The sequence below is a fragment of the Neoarius graeffei genome, chromosome 2 (assembly GCF_027579695.1).
Source record: "Neoarius graeffei isolate fNeoGra1 chromosome 2, fNeoGra1.pri, whole genome shotgun sequence".
NCBI lineage: Eukaryota > Metazoa > Chordata > Actinopteri > Siluriformes > Ariidae > Neoarius > Neoarius graeffei.
In genome coordinates this window covers 18,528,293-18,543,220 of record NC_083570.1, presented here as the reverse complement: position 1 = coordinate 18,543,220, position 14,928 = coordinate 18,528,293, and the positions used below count along the sequence as shown (strand labels likewise).

Genomic DNA, 14,928 nt, shown 5'->3' with positions numbered 1-14,928 from the left:
CATCCATCTATCTATTCATCTCTGTATATGGCTGGTCTGAAATGCTGTGGAGCAAAAATGACATAAAAATAATGAAATGAAAAGTTTCAACATTAAAAAATACTGTAAACAGTAAGCCATAATAAATTAAACAAAGTCAGTGTGAGATGACCCTTTGCTTTAAAAAATTTTTTTAAAAACCCAGTAGTCTCCGGTACAGTGAGTGCAGTTTTATAAGGAAATGAGCTGTAGGTTTTACTGAACGTCTTGCAGAACCAGCCACAGTTCTTCTGGACACTTTGACTGTCACACTCGCTTCTTCATTTTGCACAGTACTGTATATTAACATACACACATTGGGCCTTGCTGTTCCCAGCAGCACTATTTCTGGGGTGTGTGTGTGTGCATGCATCAGACTTGTACTAAATGGTTAGCTGGACGTTATTTTTTACACTGATTTATTCCATCTGTCGCATAAATTCAGAGCAAATGAACGGGCCGTTTAGGTAAACTTCAAACGATTTCCCAAAACAACTGTACTCCAGTTCCCCTGATGCCCACTCTGTTCTCGCTTGGCTTGGTGTCTCACTGGGAATTGCTCTACTTATGCTTTTGAAAACAATCACTATGGGTGGGGTTTTTTTCTGCCTACGCAGTCCAATCAATCAGCATTAGTCTTATTTCTGACACAAATCCTCACGACGTCCACGCAGCAACCCAAAGATGAATGTTCGTCAGCCGTGAGAGCGTTCTACAGCATCAGTCTCTGGTGTTTCCACACCAGGGCAGTGCTGATGCTTGCGAAACAAAAAGGATATTAATGGATTTGTTCTAATTGCACGAGGAATGCATGCATGCCGAAGATTCTGTGCTGCTCGTTTTGGGACAAACACTTAATCACGGGGAAGAGAAGTCCGAAAGGAATGCTCAGTCCTGAAGGAAGTGGAGATGGAAGAGCAACAGCACCACTCTGTGTTCAAGGAACACATTGTGGTTTGAAGAAAGGCTGAGATTTGGTTGTGAGGACACTGGGGGGAAGACGGAAAACACACACACTCAATGTACTAGAGTTACTTTTAATGTTATCCGTTCTTCTAAGCTTCCAAAAAAGGAAATTTCCCAACAAACTCATCAATTCTTCTCATCTTTGCCTTTTATTTCTGATTTCATCTTAAACAATGATAACATACAGTCGATGAAATATCTTACCAAAAGTCTGAGGCACCCTTATGTTTTTTTCATACACTCTTTGTTATAGATTTCTGTTTGATGACTTCTACATTACCGAGTCAGTACAAAAACATTTTAGAGTTCCAAACATTCGTTTTTTCAGCACGAAATCAAAAAATTGTTGTATCTGAGCCGCATATTCTACAAGAGACTACTTTTTACATGTTTCAGAGCAATATGCTGCCATCCAGACAAAATCTTTTTCAGGGAAGGCCTTCCTTCTTTCAGCAAAACAATGCACATTCTGTACATATTAAAACTGCACAGCTTTGTAGTAAGAGTCCAGGCGCTAAACTGGCTGGCCTGCAGTCCAGGCCTGTCTCTCAGTTCAAACATTTGGCGCTTTATGAAGCGCAAATTATGACAAAGGAGACCTCGAACTGTTGAGCAACAGAAATTGTATATCAGGCAAGAATTGGACAACATTCCTCTTTCAAAACTACAGCAACTGGTCTCCTCAGTTCCCAATTATTTACAGAGTGTTGTTAAAAGTAGACGTGATGCAGCACAGTGGTAAACATGCCCGTCCCAACTTTTCTGAAATATGATGCTGACCTCAAATTCAAAATGAGCATATACTTTTCAAAAAACAATAACATTTCTCAGTTTAAACATTTAATATATTGCCTTTGTACTATTTTCAATGAAATGCAGTATAGGGCAGTGTTCCTTAACCACTGCACCATCTAGTGGGCTGTGAATTTTTTTTTTCAAGTCGAAGCTAATTTTTACTTGTAGTAGGGTACAATTGCTGGGTTGCATCCAACATCATATCTGCCTCATTAAGCTACGGTCACACTACAGCTTGTGATGCTTTGCCATGGGTCATCGATGAAAATGAGACATTTTGATGGCGATACACACGTGAGCTAAAAGTTATGGCCACAGAGCACAGCTCGAGCGGCTGTGCTTGGGACCCAGTTGTTATGGGAAACACCTGATACTGATTTGAACGCAATCAGCACATGCAGATACGGACGCTGTTTTCATGGAGGCTTTGCGAAGTATCATCATCATCATCATTCCCCCGTTTGTTTCTAGCCATGTTTAGAACGCTGTTTATATACTCCTGCTTTATGATTCTGCTTTGCTTTTGTAAATATCACACCTGCTAATAAACACTCTTCCTGCACTTAGCTCCATCTACTGCCGTCTATCTTGTAGTGTTCTGAGCCTCAGATATTTAACCCAGACACATATATAAAAAGTTGTACTCCTCCATGCTCTTCCAGGTTTTCATCTGTTTGACCGTGTAGAATGATGTCTGCAGCACCAGGTAGTTTGAGATGTCGTGAAACTCAGTGCTCATATGAAAAATCCTTCTTTGTTAGCATGTAAGGATCTAATCCCATTGAGTGGTTTCTATATCCATTTCTTTTGAGTGTACTAATTGGTTTTAATAACTTGCTTGTTTGCTGTACATAAACATGGAAATAAGTTCTTGTGTTAATCAACCAGACTCCACTTTTGGATTATTAATCGCTTTTGACTGAGAATGCCCTGCATGCATGGTTTGGCTTCTGGGACATCCATACAGTTTTAAATACAATACCTACAATTAAAAACAGTTTGTTTTTATTGCATTTATTTAATTCCTGGGCTCCCATCTGTAACAGGGAGTGATGTTGCGTCCCATTAATACACTTTACAATAAAATAGATGAGCCAAAATAATTGGGGATCTTTTTTAATGGGCCCCGACTCGTTACAAGTATGAATAGGTGGGCCTTAAAGGAACAGTCCACCGTACTTCCATAATGAAATATGCTCTTATCTGAATTGAGATGAGCTGCTCCGTACCTCTCCGAGCTTTGCGCGACCTCCCAGTCAGTCAGACGCAGTCAGACACGCTGTCACTCCTGTTAGCAATGTAGCTAGGCTCAGTATGGCCAATGGTATTTTTTGGGGCTGTAGTTAGATGCGACCAAACTCTTCCGCGTTTTTCCTGTTTACATAGGTTTATATGACCAGTGATATGAAACAAGTTCAGTTACACAAATTGAAACGTAGCGATTTTCTATGCTATGGAAAGTCCGCACTATAATGACAGGCGTACTAACACCTTCTGCGCGCTTTGACAGCGCATTGATATCTGAGCTCCGTATCAATGCGCTGCCAAAGCGCGCAGAAGGTGTTAGTACGCCTGTCATTATAGTGCGGACTTTCCATAGCATAGAAAATCGCTACGTTTCAATTTGTGTAACTGAACTTGTTTCATATCACTGGTCATATAAACCTATGTAAACAGGAAAAACGCGGAAGAGTTTGGTCGCATCTAACTACAGCCCCAAAAAATACCGTTGGCCATACTGAGCCTAGCTACATTGCTAACAGGAGTGACAGCGCGTCTGACTGACTGGGAGGTCACGCAAAGCTCGGAGAGGTACGGAGCAGCTCGTCTCAATTCAGATAAGAGCATATTTCATTATGGAATTATGGTGGACTGTTCCTTTAAAGTAGAAAAGGCTGAAAAACCCTGGTCTAGGGTTTCCATGATTTGCAAATCTTTACATTCTGTTTTCATTTACAGTTCACAACTTTTTTGGAATTAGGATTATACATAAGAGAGCACTTTTCAGATTAAAAAAGAAAACATCATGAAGGCTGCTGGGTTTTGGTGCAAAATGAAGAAGCGAGTGTGACAGTCAAAGTGTCCAGAAGAACTGTGGCTGGTTCTGGAAGATGCTCAGTAAAACCTACAGCTCATTTCCTTAAAACTGCACTCACTGGACCTGAGACTACTATTTTTTTTTTAAAGCAAAGGGTCGTCTCACACCAAATATTGACTTTGTGCCATTTATTATGGCTTACTGCTTACCGTTTATAGCATTTTTTTTTTAAGTTGAAACATTTCATTTTATTATTTTAAAGATATTTTTGGTCTACAGCATTTCTTTACATGTGCCTAAGACTTTCGGACAGCACTGTATGTATATATATATATATATATATATATATATATATATATATATATATATATATATATATATATTTACAGTGCTGAGCATAAATGAGTACACCCCATTTGAAAAGTAACATTTTAAACAATATCTCAATGAACACAAACAATTTCCAAAATGTTAACAAGACAAAGTTTAATATAACATCTGTTTAACTTATAACGTGAAAGTAAGGTTAATAATATAACTTAGATTACACATTTTTCAGTTTTACTCAAATTAGGGTGGTGCAAAAATGAGTACACCCCACAACAAAAACTACTACATCTAGTACTTTGTATGGCCTCCATGATTTTTAATGACGGCACCAAGTCTTCTAGGCATGGAATGAACAAGTTGGCGACATTTTGCAACATCAATCTTTTTCCATTCTTCAACAACGACCTCTTTTAGTGACTGGATGCTGGATGGAGAGTGATGCTCAACTTGTCTCTTCAGAATTCCCCGAAGAAAATAATTTCTTTCCACCACAAAGGTGAAGGCTACAAGAAGATCAGCAAAGCTTTACTTATCAGTCAGAATACTGTAGCAAAAGTGGTACAAAAATTTAAGAAAGATGGAACTGCAACCATCTCACAGAGACGTCCAGATCGTCCACGGAAGTTAACACCTCGACAGGAGCGTCTTCTGATGAGAAGGGTTGAAGAAAATCGGCATGCGAGTTCACTGCAGTTATCTAAAGAAGTAGAAAGCCAAACCAGGGTGACTATTTCCCGTGACACAATACGGCGTACACTGCAGAGGAATGGCATGCATGGATGCCGTCCACGAAAGAAGCCTCTCCTAAAGCCCAGGCACAAAAAAGCCTGCCTAGAGTTTGCCAGGGCCCATGCTGACAAAGATGAAGACTACTGGGACTCTATAGACCCTTTTCAGTCACGTGACCTTCGTAAACGCGACCGCCATTTTGGACATGTAGTGGACTTCGGCTCGAATCAGTTTGAATGCGAGGAAGGCGACAAACGAAAAACATAAAAGAAAAAGGAGCTACATGCAGAAAACACCTTCACTATCCAGTGACGTAGGGCATTTACAGGGCGAGCAGAGGGAGAGGTATTTGCAAAAATTGAGGTTAGCAGGCTTAGAGAACGACGTTTACCTGCTTCCACCAGGATTGTTCACTGACGTACGGAAGTACACGAAGCCCTCGTCTTTACCTGACTTCGGCCCACATGATCTGTATACCTATGTCATTAAAAACCCATCGCCATACACATACATGCCAACGTCCGAGGTTCCGGAGCGCGCTCTGGCTTGCTCCAGGAGTGCTCCGGCCGAGGTTACGGAGCACGCTCCGGCTTGCTCCGGAGCAAGCCGGCGCGCGCTGCTTAATTTGAGGGCAACCTCGGCCGGAGCACTCCTGGAGCAAGCCAGAGCGCGCTGCTTAGTTTGAGGGGAACCTCGGCCGGAGCACTCCGGGAGCAAGCCGGCGCGCGCTGCTTAATTTGAGGGCGAGCAAGCCGGAGCGCGCTCCGGAACCTCGGACGTTGGCTCCGGCAGCTATTTATACTGGATCCGGTGTAAATAGCTGCTGGATCATAATTACAGTAAACTAGTAAATACAGTAAAGGAAAAACTTGAGACTGAAAGGTTTTAACAGTCATCCAAATGACTAAACGTAAACATTGCTACAGTAACATACTAGCTACTATGTTGTTGACATTAGCTAGTCAACAATAGCTACTACAGAAGAACAAAGAGGTTACAATGGGTTATTTTAGCCTCTTTGGTTACACACTCGCCGCCACAGAATGTTAACACCAATGTAATGCCTTTTCTGGCTAATTTTATTCGTCTTCCCTCCAACAAAGTGGTCACTACACAAGCGTTGGTATGCCGAGGGCTGCCAATCTGTTAATGGCCGCTATCCATCTTCTCCGTCGGGATCCGATAAAATGATAACCCTTGCCTTGTTTGTTGATGGTTACTACATCCAGGTGCACAACAATATAGTGGCATGATGGAAGTCTTGCTGAAAGTAAAAACTTTCTTTGCTGCCGTTCCTCAATGCTGGCTGTGGTAAACTACTGGTAGTACACGTCCAAAATGGCGGCCGTGTTTGTCGTGACGTCACGTGAAAAGGGTCCATACTCTGGAGTGATGAGACCAAGATGAATGTTTTTGGAACTGATGGCTTCAAAACTGTATGGTGTCACAAAGGTTAGGAATACAAAGAAAAATGCCTGGTGCCTACAGTGAAACATGGTGGTGGCAGTGTCCTTATGTGGGGCTGCATGAGTGCTGCTGGTGTCGGGGAGCTGCAGTTCATTACAGACGTATCGCTCTATACTGAAAGAGAAGATGCTACCATCACTCCGTGCCCTTGGTCATCGTGCACTTTTCCAACACACATCTCAGGCCACTGTTGGATTTCTGAAGAAGAACAGGGTGAAAGTGATTCAGTGGCCAAGTACGTCTCCTGATCTGAACCCAATCGAACACCTATGGGGAATTCTGAAGAGACAAGTTGAGCATCACTCTCCATCCAGCATCCAGTCACTAAAAGAGGTCGTTGTTGAAGAATGGAAAAAGATTGATGTTGCAAAATGTCGCCAACTTGTTCATTCCATGCCTAGAAGACTTGGTGCCGTCATTAAAAATCACGGAGGCCATACAAAGTACTAGATGTAGTAGTTTTTGTTGTGGGGTGCACTCATTTTTGCACCACCCTAATTTGAGTAAAACTGAAAAATGTGTAATCTAAGTTTATATTATTAACCTTAATTTCACGTTATAAGTTACAGATGTTATATTAAATTTTGTCTTGTCAACATTTTGGAAATTGTTTGTGTTCATTGAGATATTGTTTAAAATGTTACTTTTCAAAGGGGGTGCACTCGTTTACGTTCAGCACTGTGTGTGTGTGTGTGTGTATAGGTTCAGCCTTTAGTGTCATCATAGCTACATGTTTCCATGTGTAATCGAAAAAAATCATACATTGAGGCAGATGGAGTTTGACAAAGCTACTTAGCTGCTCGGATGTGAGCTCCTGTCAAAGTGAACACACAGGCAGGTGTGTGTGTGTGTGTGTGTGTTGGGGGGGGGGAGCGTCTGTGATGAAGATAACCCAGCAACTGGAGGCAAACAAACATCGTCGGCTCAGAACGCAGGTCCCGCGCCATATGCCTGCATGCGCCTGCTTCCTCTCAGAAGGTCATGGAAGACATTCTCATGAGTCGTTCAGCTCCGTCATTAGATCCGATTATTGCAGAGGGATTTGGATGCTACCTGCATGCGCATGCCGGCTATTAGCATCGCGCCTTTATAAGTTGTACTGTGATGAGGTCCGATTGCCTTGAGGGTTTTGATAGCTGTTAATTATGTGCCTGATTACAGCTCAGGGATGAGTAAAGAGACCAGACTAAAAGTAGGCCTTGGGGTTTTGACAGTATTTATCAGTAACATTCTTGCAAGGTGGCCTTATATGACTCACAAGATGGATCATTTCTTCAAATTCATGGAGAAATCCGAAATACTTGGAGCTGGATTCTGTGCCAGTGCAAAACAAATCCGTGCAAATGATCAAGAAGGAATCCAGATGACTCCGAGTCTGGAAAAAGCCCAAATTTTCTGGTGCAGTGTTGTCCAGATCAACACCCAGTGAAACCTCATGGAACCAAATGTACAACGCGGCATCAGTTGTGCATGCTGAACACAGACGGGTCGCTTCCTCTCAGGTGGCCTCGTTTTGTTCTGAACAACTGCTGTTTGAGTTTTTCCAGAGCCGGTGATTAATAGGGATCATATTCAGCTGTCAGCAAATGATGGTTGAAATTCTGCGTTATTTTTAGACCACTGAAGTCATGCATTCAGGTTACTGGGCAAATATGATTTGATAATCATTTTCCTCATCATTCCAGGTCAGAGTGCACAAGGTCACTCAAGGTCACAGAGTTGCTCAGTAAATGTATGAAAAAAAAGGAGAAAGAAATTAATAGACTATCTGGCTTATGATGACGCACGTGAGTGTGGAAGATCAGACAAGCCGTGGATAAGAGCCGTCACATCATTTCATTTTTGTAGAATAATATAGAATGTAATTAAATGGATTTACAATCACTGGAGACCCAAATGTTCATCAATTTCATTAAAAATGCAAATTTTCGTCACATTTAAGTTTCTCTATGTATGTATGATGTATGTGTTTGTTTGGGGTTTTTTTTTTTACTAGCATTGCTGTTATTGTTGTTGTGAATAAATATATAAATTCATGTTTTTATTTTGTTTATTTTCTATTATCGTGACTATTATTATTATTAATTCTAATAAATATAATTTTAGTTTATTCTTGTTGTTGTTTTTGTTGTGAATAAATATACATATTTTTTGTTAATTTATTTGATGATTCTTGTTGTTGCGATGAGTAAATATATCAACAAATGAAGGGTTTTTTTTTCTTCATTTGTTGATAGAATTTATTTTCTATTATTGTTGATATTATTTTAGAATTGTTGTTGTGGTGAATAAATACAGATATATTCCTCTTTGTTTCTTTTTGATGATTGTTGTTGTTAGGGCTGGTGTTGTTGATATGAATGAATAAATACATTATTTTTTTGTTTATTTTCCATTATTATAGTTGTTGATGTTTATAATAATTTAATATTTAAAATAAAATATATATATTGATAGTAATATATTATATATAAATAGTCAATAAATATATAAATTCATTAAATGTTAATAATAATAACTAAATATTTAAATAAATTTACGATGAATAATACATATTTATTATTAAAATCATGATTTTTAATAGAAAAATATATTTATAGTAACATATACATCATATATATAAATTAGTAAATACAGTACCAGTCAAAAGTTTGGAAACACCTTCAAATTCAATGTTTTTATTTTTTTCCCTACATTGTAGAACAATACTGAACTCATCAAAACTATGAAATAACATTATGGAACATATGGAATTATATGGTAAACAAAAAAAAGTGTTAAAAAACAACATTTCATCTTTTAGATTCTTCAAAGTCGTCACTATTTACCTTAATAACAGCTTTGCACACTACTGGCATTATCTGAACCAGCTTCATGAGGTAGTCACCTGGAATGCTTCTCAATTAACAGGTGTGTCTTGTCAAAAATGGAATTTCTTGCCTTCTTAATGCATTTGACACCATCAACCAGTAAAGAGTAAATAATAAAAAATACAGTAAATAGCTCTGTTCGACAACTGTAGTAATCCATATTATGTCAAGAACCACTCAACTAACTAAAGAGAAATAACAGTCAGTCATTACTTTAAGACACGAAGTGTCTTTTAGTTAATTAAAATAAAGAAAAAACATCGAATTTGAAGGTGTTTCCAAATTTTTGACTGGTACTGTACATATATAAATAGATTTACTATTATATTAATTTTTAATAATAATAATACATTTGGGACGGCACGGTGGTGTAGTGGTTAGCGCTGTCGCCTCACAGCAAGAAGGTCCGGGTTCGAGCCCCGTGGCCGGCGAGGGCCTTTCTGTGCGGAGTTTGCATGTTCTCCCCGTGTCCGCGTGGGTTTCCTCCGGGTGCTCCGGTTTCCCCCACAGTCCAAAGACATGCAGGTTAGGTTAACTGGTGACTCTAAATTGACCGTAGGTGTGAATGGTTGTCTGTGTCTATTGCCGCTTTTCCACTACCAACGCGGCTGAGTCGGGCTGAGCCGTGCCGTGCTGAGTCGAGCTGAGCGGGGCTGTTGGAGTTGCATTTCGACTACAACCGCGCTGAACCGTGCTGGCTGGAAATGGGTGGACACATTGGGTGGAGTTAGCGAAAGCGGGTGGACGTCACGTGATGTCGTTAAGCAGCGCAAACAGTGACATCAGTGAGCTTTTAAGCGGTAGTCTCACGACCCGAATAGTAAACAATAAACATGGAGTTGTTAGTGTTGCTGGTCTTGGTGCTGTGGCTTGTTGTCACCGACAACGCCAACAGATACTGGCAAAAGCGTATAGATGAGGCGAGGCGCATAAGGCTTCAGAAATTCTCGTAATTCGTAATTCTTCTTCTTCCGGGTTTGCGGTGTTTACAGATCCCAGCGTGCTCGCGGGGCGTGTGTGGGCATGTGAGGACACTCCTCCTCACCAATCAGTGCACAGGGGAGTGTCTGCTCACGCCCCCAGCCTCACTCGGCTCGGTTTGGCTCGCTTCAGCCCCACTCCAAAACCGTGCGAGTTTTAGGGGCTAAGCAGGGCTGAAGCGAGCTGAGTCGTGCTGTTCTTTGGTAGTCGAAACGCGAGCCGTGTCGGGCTGAAGTGAGCTGAAAAAGGGTAGTGGAAAAGGGCCATAAGTGTCAGCCCTGTGATGACCTGGCGACTTGTCCAGGGTGTACCCCGCCTTTCGCCTGTAGTCAGCTGGGATAGGCTCCAGCTTGCCTATGACCCTGTAGAACAGGATAAAGCGGCTAGAGATGATGAGATGAGAACTTTATTGCTCCCTTTGGGATGGTTCCCTCAGGGAAATTTAAAAATTAGTAAATAAATATATTAATTAAAAGACAGTTGTTGTTTTTTAAAGAATTAATTTGATTTAAAATACGAAATCATTTGACTCAGGTGCAGCACACACTGATTTATCCTAATCCTGCTGTTATTCTCATTTCCAGTCCATTAAAGGGTTAATTTACATCACTGTCTGTAAGCCTTTGGGCTGAAGAGCAACAACCAAACTGGAGCAAGTTCAGGTGGAGGCCTCAAACGCACAGGGCTTCCCTTCACACGCGCCCTACAACCTGGGATGAAATAAAGGCTTCCATGTACTTTCTAGTGCACTACTTAGGGAATAGGGGTTGATTCGGGATACAGCCGTGTGCGCTGTACACCCAGGCAGAGCGGTAGGTAGCGAGAGGGAGAGACACGGAGTGCGCGCGCGCACACGCACTTCCTGGAGCTCTGAGAAGCAGAAACAAACAAACAAACAAGCAAACAAACAATAAACAACATGGAGGAGACGAGTTAAAACTTCGTGTGGAATGGACGGAGGGATGTGTGGCACACGGTTTAAAAAAGGGAAAAAATAGCCAATGTCTGGGAAACTTGTATTCATCCGCAGTACAGCTAAGCTAAGCTAAGCGGCCTAGCTAGCTAGCTAACGCTCCAGCACGCAGCGTCGCTGTCATTATACTTTTATTTAGTTAATGTTTCCAGAGCAGAAACTCCACCAGTTGCTTTTCAGAAGCATTATTTCTAGCAGATAAACACAACCCGTGTCCTGTCGCTATTCTCTCCGTCGCACTTGTTTCCACTGAAGCGTTAGCCCGGTGTTTTCGATGCTAGCTTGTTTGTTAGCTCGCTAAGTTTCCAAAGTTGCTCCAGGAAAGAAAAAAAAAAATCCCTCAGTGTGAGTGAGATATGAGATGCCCAGCCTGGGAGGACACGCTCGTCAAACGCTCATTTTTCACACACCAGACGTCCTTTTCCCCACCTACTGAATGTCCCTAGTTTTTGGAAACTCGCTTCTGTTTTCACGCGTCGTGTTTGTATTATATTATTTTCCTAGCTAGCTGGCTAGCAAGCAATGTCTGTCCCGTCCGCAGAAATGATCGAGACACCTCCTGGATATCCTTTCGAAGAGATTGATTATGCAGACATTGACGTGGAAGAGGTAAGATATCATCTATGACATGATCTGACACCTGAGGATGAATGAAAAGACCTCTTCGTTATGCACAAATACACTCCTGTCATTGAAAATGTCTCACATGTGTTTGATTTCCTGTTCCTTATCATATAAAGTATTTACGGGAAGAAGAATACCAAAAAAAAGCAAAAAACTAGCTTTAACTTGATATTCTCCAGCAAGGAAAACCAGAACACCGTTTTCGATGACTCATACCTGTACTAATCTTAGAGCCGGCCAATGAAATGCTCTGTAGAATGCACAGGTCCCGCCCCTTCAGCTCAGAGTGGTTGCTCAAGAGTGGAGGACTTGTGTGGTGTGTTAGGGCCTCTGCATGCTCTTGCGACAAGGCTTTCGCAGATAGCTTTTCGCAGACAGTTGTAATTTATCGTTGAGCGGGGAGTAATAGGCGTGCGCGATGTTATTCGCCGCCACAACGCAAGGGGGCGCGAAATCGCTAGGAGTAGTTGGTGGGTGTGGTTAGTGGAGTGTTTATCCTCCGATTACTTATGGAGCACTTGCATGTGACGTCACAGCCGATCCAGATTGTGACAGACGCCATCTTGTCGGTCAAACGCCATATTCCGCCTTCTACTTCTACTTCTGGGTCTACTTCTGCTTTTACTTCTACCTTTTCTTCTGGAAAACCCTACTATATACAATTCTACTACAACGGCTGCGGCTACAAGCTCTCCCTACCTGTGCACGGTTTTTATGTTTTTTGTGTGTATTTTTGCGTGTTGTTCGTCTGTACCGGACTTCAATATCCACTACAACCGTATGGACTTACTGGACATTGGTTTCCAGCAGAAAATGACGGTTTGTAGCGATTTCCATCGCATGCACAACATTCCAGACGAGAAAAAAAAAAAAACATTCCGGACGAGATAGCGAGACCAGTGGGGTCTCCGTGGATTGTTATCGGAAGCAAAAGCGAGGCTGCAGGCAGAGCCGGCCTGTTGACTAAGCTCAGAAAACAGCCACTCAAATCTCCACTGCCAAGCCTCTATCTCTCCAACGCCAGATCCATGTAAACAACACGGACGATTTGGAATTACCTTATTCTATTCTCTAATCGGCTGGTCAGTGCTATACTCAATACTTAAGTGACTTACCCATCCAGTGAGGATTCTTGTTTACAAGATGCCACATCTGAGTTGCTGACAAATCCTGAATTTCTGTAAAGATAACTGTCCAGAGATTTATAAGCACGCAGTGCTTCACCACTGAACAGCGAGGGAAAGTTAATGAGGTAATTATACACGTCTGGGTATTCTGCTGGCAGTTCAAAATCCGGTCATGAAAACTCTGTCCGGTAAGCTATAAGGGTCACAAATCTGTAGATCGTTTATTTTAGACATATATCTAGTTATCTGTTCATTAGAAAAATGAGCCGTGTAGTCCGTCGGTTGAAATTGATCCGTTCTGTACACGAGTGCAGCAGTATTCAGCGGTGTTTTTGACCAACAAGATGGCGGTTGTGTACTTTCCGGTCACGTGACTGCAAGATCTCTATAGACCCCTTTCACTGACGTCACCCGAAACCGGAAGTAAACAGACCCTGCGCCATTTTGGAAGACCAACAAACTCGTGATTGGGGGAAATAATGGCAGCGGTATGTGAACCCACGAGAATAAAGTGGAGTGGCAAACGACTTAAACAAACAAATCTGAGCTGTTTTATTTATGATCTATTGGCCCAACAGTAGACTTGAAAGAAACCTGTGTGAGACTTGGCAAAAAACTGTGGATATAATGGATAAGTCTGTGCATGATATGTGGACACTTTGAGGTAAGCAAACGCAAGAAATTCAGATTTAAAACATGCTAAATTGGCCCCAAGTTGATAACTGTATGAGGAGCAAGCCTCCCAGACTTCTACAATTTAATAATAATAATAATAATAATAATAATTTAGGATGGTTTGGGGCTTGCTTGCTGCTGCCAGGTTGGTTGTTGAGTAGCCTGACTGTGTTTTTTTTTGTTGTTTTTTTCTTGCGTGTGGTATCATTGTTGATGCGAGGTTGTTTTTTGAACATGCCAATGCGGACACGATTTCCCCTGATGAGTTATGACTTCAGACGCGATGCGTGTGTGGAGGTGTGGAGTCCGCGTGATATGTGCGTAAGATAGGCTTCTCGTGTTTGGAGAGCCGCGCTCCGAGACAAGCGCAAGGCTTCTCGTGTTTGGAGATCCGCGCTCCGAGACCAGCGCAAGCGCCCCCCCCCCAAGGGGGAAAAAAGGGACCCCCCGAAAATATCGGCATAGTTCGAACACTGAGTGTAGGCACTGGGTGTAAACAACAAATAGTTTACAATGTCTGGGTAGCAAACAGATGGCAGAATTGGTGTCAGGTCCTCCTTATGTTTCCATTCTCCCTTGCCCCGAGTCTTATCATATGGGTGAAACCCATCAATCACAGCCAGTTTCTCCACATACCGTGCCCTTTCTGCAGCTGGTAATGTACTCGCATAACCAGAATTATCAGCCATCGTGTCACTTTACTCTTGCTCGTACTTTGTTTTATATTGTGAGTGCATGTACTTGGTCTTCCAATATGGCGCCTAACAAAATCTCGCGGCGCGGTGACGTCATGTGAAAGGGGTCTATAATGACTAGAACTGGAGTCGTATAGATGTACGTACTTCCTCGATCAACCGCTTTTCGTGCTGCTCCATCTTTGCTCGTGTTTTTAAAAATGGCGGTCGTGAAAACAAAACAAACCGGGGAAGTAGGGAAGGGGAAGTGCGTGTACAGCGGATGTAGAGTGGACCAACCAGAGCCCTCTTGTCTGCGACGCTGTCTGCGGTGGTCACAAATTTTGGGAGGTGCGCGCAGAGTGTCTGCGAAGCGGGGGGGGGGGGCTTCGCAGATGCCATCTGCGACGCTGTCTGCGAGGACTGGGTTGTCAGCATAAATTGGCCCTAAGGGCCTCTGCGTGCTCTTGTGACAAGGCTTTCACAGGTAGCTTTTTGCAGACAGATGTAATTTATCGTTGAACGGGGAGTAATAGGCGTGCACGATGTTATTCATCGCCACAACGCAAGGGGGCGCGAAGTTGTGAAATCGCTAGGAGTAGTTGGTAGGTGTGGTTAGTGGAGTGTTTATCCTCCGGTTACTTATAATGACTAGAACTGG

General features: G+C 42.2%; 1 protein-coding gene across 2 annotated transcripts in view; it reads left to right on the top strand.

The window, feature by feature from the left end:
• Positions 1-10,975: 10,975 nt before the first annotated feature.
• The window catches only part of map3k7 (mitogen-activated protein kinase kinase kinase 7), a 69,385-nt gene continuing 65,432 nt past the window's right edge, over positions 10,976-14,928 (top strand). The window contains exon 1 of one of the 2 annotated variants that reach the window (XM_060913953.1): positions 10,976-11,776. In XM_060913953.1, coding sequence (XP_060769936.1) covers positions 11,690-11,776 — 87 coding nt within the window. In that variant the 5' untranslated portion in view covers positions 10,976-11,689. The remainder of the gene's footprint in view (positions 11,777-14,928) is intronic. The other variant, XM_060913954.1, reaches the window with a different exon arrangement.